The 8,810-nt window shown below is 34.7% G+C and overlaps 1 protein-coding gene across 14 annotated transcripts in view; it reads right to left on the bottom strand.

The window, feature by feature from the left end:
• The window catches only part of EHBP1 (EH domain binding protein 1), a 402,091-nt gene that overhangs the window by 44,119 nt on the left and 349,162 nt on the right, over positions 1–8,810 (bottom strand). For all 14 annotated transcript variants that reach the window (XM_009184288.4, XM_009184284.3, XM_009184285.4 and 11 more), the window contains 3 exons: positions 7,145–7,283; positions 6,859–6,965; positions 4,075–4,198 (listed from right to left, as the gene is read on the bottom strand). In XM_009184288.4, coding sequence (XP_009182552.1) covers positions 4,075–4,198; positions 6,859–6,965; positions 7,145–7,283 — 370 coding nt within the window. The remainder of the gene's footprint in view (positions 1–4,074; positions 4,199–6,858; positions 6,966–7,144; positions 7,284–8,810) is intronic.

Raw genomic sequence — 8,810 nt, 5'->3', positions numbered from 1 at the left:
GTTATACACACACACACACACACACATACATACACACACACACACACACCATTAAGAGCTGCGGAGAAAAAAATTCACTTGTATTTACAGAGGGATTTTACAGATCCCAAGATAAAATGGCTGAAAATAATATGCCTTGCAATATAGTTTTTGTTGTTGTTGTTGTTGCTGTTGTTTTGAGACAGACTTTTGCTCTTGTTGCCCAGGCTGGAGTGCAATGGTGCGATCTTGGCTCACTGCAACCTCCGCCACCCAGATTCAAGAGATTCTCCTGCCTCAGCTTCCTAAGTAGCTGGGGTTACAGGCACCCACCACCACACCTGGCTAATTTTTTGTATTTTTAGTAGAGATGGGGTTTCACCATGTTAGCCAGGCTGGTCTCGAACTCTAGACCTCAGGTGAACCACCTGTCTCGGTCTCCCAAAGCGCTGGGATTACAGGCGTGAGCGACCACGCCCGGCCTGAAATATAGTTTAAAAGAAAAAAACCCACACACTCCCATACACAGTATGGCTGCTCAGTATTCAAACTATCACTGATTTAGGATTACTGAACAATTTCAGAAGGAACCAAACATATAAATCCCATAGTTGTTCTATCTGTGTTGTTGGTGCCCTTTCCCAGCTCCTGCAATTCTCATCCCTGGCACCTCCCCATCTTGTTATATGAGACTTTTACATTCTTTTCCTACTTTCTTGCTAAGGCCTTCTGCCAATATGCCAGGAGAAATGTCCAGCAATCTGGGCTGCCATCCAGGCCCCACCCATCCTGTCTCCCCCCAGGATGTAAGTAGCTTCAACGTCACAGGGGTGGTGCTTAAAATCCAATATTGCCCAAGCTCTGGGAGCCTAGGACTCAGGTTTAAAATAACTATTAGTATTATTTAGTTACATTTGGAATTAACAGGTTTTTGTGAGTTTGTCTGGCTTGTAGACACTTACAACAGTGTTTCTTTTGGAAAATGTATTCTGAATTCTACTTAAACCTCACAACTCATTTAAAATTGAGTACAATATTACCATATGATTCAGAAATTCCAACCCTAGGTATATACCCAAAAGAAATGAAAACAGAGATGCAGACAGATACTTGTACACAAATGTTCATAGTAGCTAAAAGTGGACACAACCCAAATATCCATCAACAGATGAATGAATAAACAAATGTGGTATAAACATACAATATAATATTATTCAACCATAAAAAAGAATGAAGTACTGGTACATGCTACAACATGGATGAACCTTGAAGATATGTTAAGTGAAAGAAGCCAAACACAAAAGGACAAATATCGTTTGATTCCACTTACAGAAAATAACTACAATAAAGAAAATTCATAGAAAAAGTAGATTTAAGATTCCCAGGGGATTGGGGGAGAAGAAAATAGAAAGTTATTGCTTAGTGAGAATAGAATTCGTGTTTAGGGTGATGAAAAACTTCTGGAAATACACAATGGTGATGACTATACAACACTGCGAATGTACCAAATGCTACAGAATTGTGCACTTTCAAATGGTTAATTTTATATTATGTGAATTTCAAATCAGCAAAAAACCTGAATATAGTCAATTATCTACAAGTATATAAAGACTGAAATAGCAGATTAAAGTATATTTGTTCTGTAAAGAAGATGTAGTGAGGAAAGAGGACTGAGTCAAGAGCTAGGAAACCTGAAAACCTGGGTTCAAGCCCTAACTCCACCATTCCTAATGAGATAATCTTAAGTGAGTCATTTCCCCTGTCTGAGCCTCAGTCTCACCATATAAAAAACACGGGCACTATCTGCTCTCCTTAATTCTAGGCTGAGAATCAGAAAGTACACTGAAATGTCTAACATCCCCAAAAAAGGCATTATAATAAATAAGAAGTTGGAATGAACTGGAACCCAAAAAGGAAAAGGATGAATGTATGCTTTCACTTTCTAACATCTTATCTCTTACTTCAGATACTAGGTTTTAGGCAACTCTTAAAACATTATTTGTGTTGGAGGAGGTTTAAAACAGTCTAGGATGATTCTTGGAGCTTATGAAGTTGGGAGACCAACTCAGTTTTGGTCTAAATCTGCAGAAGCAGATCCAGTTAGGATCAGATTCTGTCATGTGAAGTAAGAAATAAAATAAGCTCCAAAGGATTCTAGATTTAACCTGTATTCTGTGACTGTCTTTCAGATTATAAAGCATCTATGGTTGGAATGGGGCCATTTCAAAGCTTCACTAGTGATATGTTGGGTAGGAAGGAGAAATTGAGTCTATTTTGGTTAGAACCCTCAATAAATCAGGCTCCAAGTGCTAAAGGGGGAGAGGAAACAGGATTTATAGCTTTTTCACTAGTGGCACAAGTCTTCTTGTATAGTAACATTGAATTTATTCAACACAACCAGGGAAGGCGGTTAAGTTCCATTTGTTTGGAAAATAAAAAAGGAAATGTGTCTCCTTAAAATATTTACAGGAAATAGTTAAAAATATATTACAAATATTATTCAGTCTAGTAATTATATGTTTAATATAGGTAACACAGCTAATATTTTCAAAATCCCTAAGAAACCCAAGAAAAAATGCAAATATAAAACAATACATTGGTTTATGGATCCATGCTGAATCCATACAAGTATACAGGTGTAAGAGTGAACATGCATGTAACTTGTTAGGGGATTGATCTACATGGTCTACATATTCTGGTGTAGCAAGAAGGATCGTGTATGATAGGGTTCTGGTAGCCTGAATTCTAATCTAAGGTCTACCATGTGGTGATCTGTTTGACCTTGAACGTTTCCTATGCCTCTGTCCCCTCACCTATATAATGAAAAGATTAAGTAATAGATTTTTTAAAAAGTATTTTTGGTTTTAAATTTTAAGCAGTAGAACCTTTTCTTCAAATAAACTGTTTCAAAAAGCCCACTATTTCAGATAAATAAACTCAGAGCCACTCTATTTGAAGTAAGGTAAGGAATCCAGATGCCTGTCTACTTTCTGCTCCCTTATTGTCCTGGCAAGCCCCTGAGGTGCCTCTGAAGAAGATTTAGGACTCCATAGAACACAGTATGAAATCCACTGTCCCAGATAAAGCCTAAGGTTCCTTCCTGTTCTAATATGTTCTGATTTCACTAATCTATGCATTTTCAAATGTCCCATATAAATGCTTATTTTTGGAGAAGTTCTTTTATTTTAAATACATTTTTGGAAAATAGAGAAGAAAAAGTTCAGGAAAGCTTTCCAATCCTAAATCATGCTAATCTACTTTATTTTAACACTGCCATACAATTAAAGCAATTAATTAGATTACAGGAATGAATTTTCCACTTGTATTTTTTGACTTTTTTTCTTAATATAACTTATAATTTGGTATGAATGATTTAATTTATTTCACATTTTAATATCTTTGTAGGGGTAGCATTTTACACACACACACACACAGTTCCTTTCCAGTTGCTTATTGTGCTCTCAGATCTATTCAATCACCATTGGCAATCAGCATTAAAAAGCCAATCTGCCCTCTGGTTAGGAGCTAACTTGGTGCTCTAACCCATCTTTACAAACCTTGCTATATACCTTAATCCTTTCAAATGCAACTGTGACACAAAGTATCACAGACTTCTAAAAACCTGTTCTCTTAAAAAAAAAATTGTGGAGCATCAGTAACCAGATAGTATTCTCAAATTTCAGTGATCTAGTCCATGGAGCCGTCCCCTATGCACAGTGCTCTGTTTCATGCAGTACATGGCTTTAGCTGGCCAAATCTTTTTTTTCCCCAATGAATCAGTAGAACAGTAAAGATCTTACTTTTTTTTTTAAGCAGTGGCATATCAATGAGGCACAGATGTGTATTCCAACTCTGCATGGATGAGCACACTGTTCAATAGTGCTGGCTCACACGGTATCAGGGCGAGTTATCACTTCCCATGAAGGCACTCTTATCACCAGGGCCCAGAGAGGTGGCTGCAAATCGCAGCCTTTTTATTTTCAAGGCAGTTTTGCTGAACATTCAGGCTTCAAAGATTCACACTTCCAAAACTCTATAAGAGTTTGTGAACGCTCAATTTGCCAAAACTGTTTACAGTGTAATTGGGCACCGTACCTGTGTCCATGAGATAGCGAAGGCGCTTCTCCACCAGCGCGGCACGGGTGTCAATTTGCTTTTGCTCATTCTCTAGTGCTGCCAATTCTCCTACAACATACTGACTGGTGTCTTTGAACCCTTTCTGTTAACAAGAACAAACAGGAAGGAAAAAAAAATCACTTGTAAGTTGCATTTTTCCTTTCTATAAACACTTAGTAAAGCACTTACCTAGAGAACCAAATACACCCTTAGTATCACCCTTAGTACCAAAAGCAACTCTCTGTGATTCAGAAAATTTTCATATGTATTACATATACCAAACTTTTGTAAATAGAGAACTCTTTAGCTGTTTACTATTATGTTTATAATTTCACAGCCAGATTTGCCAGATTTTAAAAGTTAATGCTAAGTTAAAAAAAAAAATTATCCTTAGAGTTAAGTCAGAGTTATTTAAGCATGGACAAAGAAGATAATTTTCCCCTTTGTGATTATCAAAACACACACCAATGACACTTTTAACTCAAAAGTGTAATATACAAAAATGGAGTTTTACTAAGGAATTGACCTTGAAAGCATCCATCCTGAGACAGTCAGACAAATTTGTTCTATGGAAATACAAAAGAGATACATTTTTTTCAAAATGATTACATTATTTAAAAATACTTTAAAAATGATCCTAAGGGAAGTTCACAATATCTCCAATTTTCCCTCCAGCTGGCTCCTGTACTTTAATATGCCATTCTGTTGATGTATTACTAATTATTACAGTTGTAAATAGTAACCTGACAGGTGGTTTCAAGCCTTGCTACACAGGATCTAAGAAAACTCATATTGATTTTGTTAATCTTCCATTTAGCCAAGTTTGGATTTTAATTTGAAAATTTATTTTTTGAACCATCCATGTTTAAAACATATATTTTTTATGTATGTGTGCCAGTATACCTTTAATTTTAACAATCATATTACAAATTTAAATCATCAAAGTCAGGGTTATTTATGGTATAGTCATAAAAACTGATTAATTATGGCTCCCTTTGGATTACCTGTTTACTTTTTGACATTTCTGGGGCTAAGAGATCTAATTAGCTAAGAAATACTGAAGAACTGATTAAATGATTATTCTTACCACCACCAATACTATCATAAGCACTTATAACATTATTTATTCAGAGAAATAAGTGTGAACAAACTTCTTCTGTCAAATTCCTTCAGTACCTAGCATATGGATCTCTTAGAAGCTATAGGGAATTATATTTCACTACTCCTTAAACAGGAAATAAAATCAAGAATTATGTTAATTATGAACATATTTTAGAATTCTCATGATTAATGAATATGTCTAACTATATGTATAACTTACATACCTTTTGAACTGGTAAGTAATCTGTACTCATATGTGACCTCAATCTATACCAACTTATTATTAAATTGATTATGGCAGTTGACAAACGTAAAGTTAAAATATTTTAAGAAATCATAAAACTAAATTTCTCAGGATAGTTTGATTTTAAAAGTCACTGTATTTTTAAAAAATTTATACAAAATCAATATTCTTCCATCTCAATGCAAAATATAACAGAAAAAAATACAATAATAGAATAAATGCTAATGGTAACTTTAAAATCTGGGATAATCTGGTGAATGCTTTTTGAACCTATCTACCAGACAGTAGAACATTTTCAAAAGGGAAATTTTCTTTTCTCATTCCCATAGAGACAGACAAAACAAATACAGTAGTTTGCAAAGACAATACAAAAAACAAATATATAAGGAAGTAGAAGTGATAAGCAACACACAAACTTCATTGCTCTTACTGATTGGTTCAGTTAAAAATAGAAAGAAATTTCATAATCAGGTATCTTTAGTGTGAGTACATAGTATACTTAAGTATTCTGTAACTTAAAAGTTATACCAAATACTTCATCAGGATTATCAATGAGCTGTTCTTTTCTAGCTCATACCTCTCCAGGTCTTCTAAAGTAAACAACTTAAAATGAGAAGACTTTAGAGTCCTAAAATGTAGTTGGTGACTCTGAGTATACTTGTAAGGATTTCAAAATCCAACAAAGAATATTTTAACACTGAAAACAATGAAAATACCTAGAAAAACTGTAGATAATTTAAAAAGTAGTACTATTAAAGAGAGCTATGCTTCCAGACAAAAATTCAAGTTAAAACTTGTTCTTCCTGCTTCTGTCCCGCAGCTGTCCATCAAAAGCAGCTTTCTCCCTGCGGTCTATCAAATATTTCCCTCACAAATCAATTTTACACATGATCAGCCCATACCCCTACTGAGCTGAACCTCCCCGTTAATTAAGTGAAGAAATTACCATATATATTATATTAATGCAAACATCATTCAGCTAGTAATTCACGGCTGATCTGGATAATGGAAAGGTTGAACACCCATTAACCCAAGCCAACAAAATGGGTTGGCTGAGAAATTCTAGCAGGTCTCATGTGACTTTTCCCTCTAACTGCAGCTCTGCGGTATCTGCTATTGTAATAATTAAAATCCTCCCGGTAGATCAATACTGGAATCTCTTTATGGGAAGTGCCCTGATGGAAATGTCTCAAGGAAACTGGGGCTGTGGAACTCTGAAAAATTCATTTTTTTTTATCTGACAATTATCACCACACTGCAGACTAATTCAACAGTGCACCCCTCTCACTCTGCTTTGAATGCACTGGAGATTGACATCTTAAAAAACCTAACATCTCATTTTAACAAATAAAGGCACTATTTCCACATACAGTTTGGAATTATCAGCAATCATGAAACCACACAAAAAATTAATATACATTAAGCACTTCATCTTCTGATGGCTTCCTCTGAGTTTCAGTTATCGCTGCCTTCTCCTCATTTCCTTTCTTTGTATCTTCCTGTATTGATCTCTGCCTTTTCATCTCTTAAAAAAAAAAAAGAGGAAAGACATGTAAAATTATTATAAAGCTTGATATTTGTGTATTGAAATGTGAATTTACATTACCAGATTATTTATATATATATATATATATAAAAACTATATATAGGTATCTATATATAGTTAAATCATAAGGTGGGAAAACATTTTAAAAAGAGTTCTACCTGGTCTATTCTCAATATATTGGCTGAAAGACTGAAGTTGAGTTTTTCTGACTGTAGAATCTTTGCTGAACACAACAGGACTTCTAAAACGTTCTGTTGTTTTTTGTAATCGTTCAGTCCGGAGATCTTCTGTGCCATTCTAAAAGTAAAACAACACATGGTAAGAGAGTCCTGATCGCATAAACATAAAATTACACATTAGTAAGGCAACTTTTACTGATATAAGAAAACACTAATTTAGAAACTTTTTGCAAGAAAAGGATTTTAAAGCACTTTAAATAGCTCAACTGCAAGTTCTGTTACCTGTAATCACAAACTTTGGGACACATGGTTTAACTCCTGATAACTTTGATACAAACATGTCTTCCACCAGTGATACATACTATTTAAAAGCCATGTTTGCCTCCTATTACCCCCACTATTCTGTGTCATCAGTTTTGCACAGCCCCACAGACTTGTATGACAACAAGAACTAGTTTCTAATTTTATGCCCATTGAGATAAACCACTAATGCTGGATGAAGGCTAAAAGGTAGGATTATAATACTACCCTACTGAACTGCATTTCATCAGCTATAACTTTCCAAAGCCAGATTTGTAAGTAAGCCCTTTACAGCTAAGGAAACTACAATTATCTTTTCCGGAGCTTCCCATGTTAATACTGGTAACAAATTCAAATGGTTCTATCAACAAGAAATATCCCAGAAGACTGAACCACTGCAGTGTGTGGAAGCTGCAGATACCGAGGTGCTGTGTACCAAACAAATATTTCATTTTATACCTAATCTTTTATTATTTTTATTAAGTGTTTTGAAAGTAAATAGGGAAAGGCTAAGATGCATGACTAATAGCTAAGCCTGCTGAATGCTGAAACTGGTTATCAAAAGCTACCAAGACTTTGCCCTTCCTCTGCATTGAGACAATCGGTAATGAGGGAGCCCTCCAATGGCCTATTCTCTAGCCTCAAGGAGGCCTGGGATACAGAATCCTCAGGGGAAGGTAACAGTTTATCCTTTTCCACAAACACAGAATGCCTCATTTATAAATGTGTAAACTGCATTTTATTAAAAAAAATTAAAACCCAAATCAACGCTGAAAGCTTCAAGAGAACAGATGGACTTTATATGTTCTTTATAAACACCATTTTCAAAATCTTAACTAAAAGGAATCATACAAAGGCAAGCTGTTTAAAGCACACCTTTTGTTGGAATAACTTTAAAGACTACTATGTAAGAGTGTTTTGGAAAGCAAAACCAATTTTATCTATACAGATAAACCATAAAAATGAAAATAGCACTATTTTATTTTTTTAAAGTTATCTAATGCATTTATCATTAATATCATGCTTGTAATATCCTAGCCATATAGTTATGATAGGAACAATTTTGGCTTTTATTCTATTTTTTTAAAGAAAAATAGAGTTCTACTGTTATAATAACTATCCAATAGTCTAAAACTCAAGTCTTTACCAAAATAAACAAACACAGCTAAATTTTTTTAGGCCTGGCAACATGCTAAAATATCAGTGCGATTAGCCAGCAAATCCCATCTTAAGAAACCTTTTTATGACTAGGGACTTCTGCCACTTTACAAATGTATTCCTCTAAACCCACTAATTCAGTTAGCCTTTTCAATCTATTGTATTATTCTTAGGCCAGCTTCATTCT

The sequence above is a fragment of the Papio anubis genome, chromosome 14 (genome assembly GCF_008728515.1).
Source record: "Papio anubis isolate 15944 chromosome 14, Panubis1.0, whole genome shotgun sequence".
NCBI classification, from domain to species: Eukaryota; Metazoa; Chordata; class Mammalia; order Primates; family Cercopithecidae; genus Papio; species Papio anubis.
This window is presented reverse-complemented; position numbering and strand designations above follow the sequence as displayed.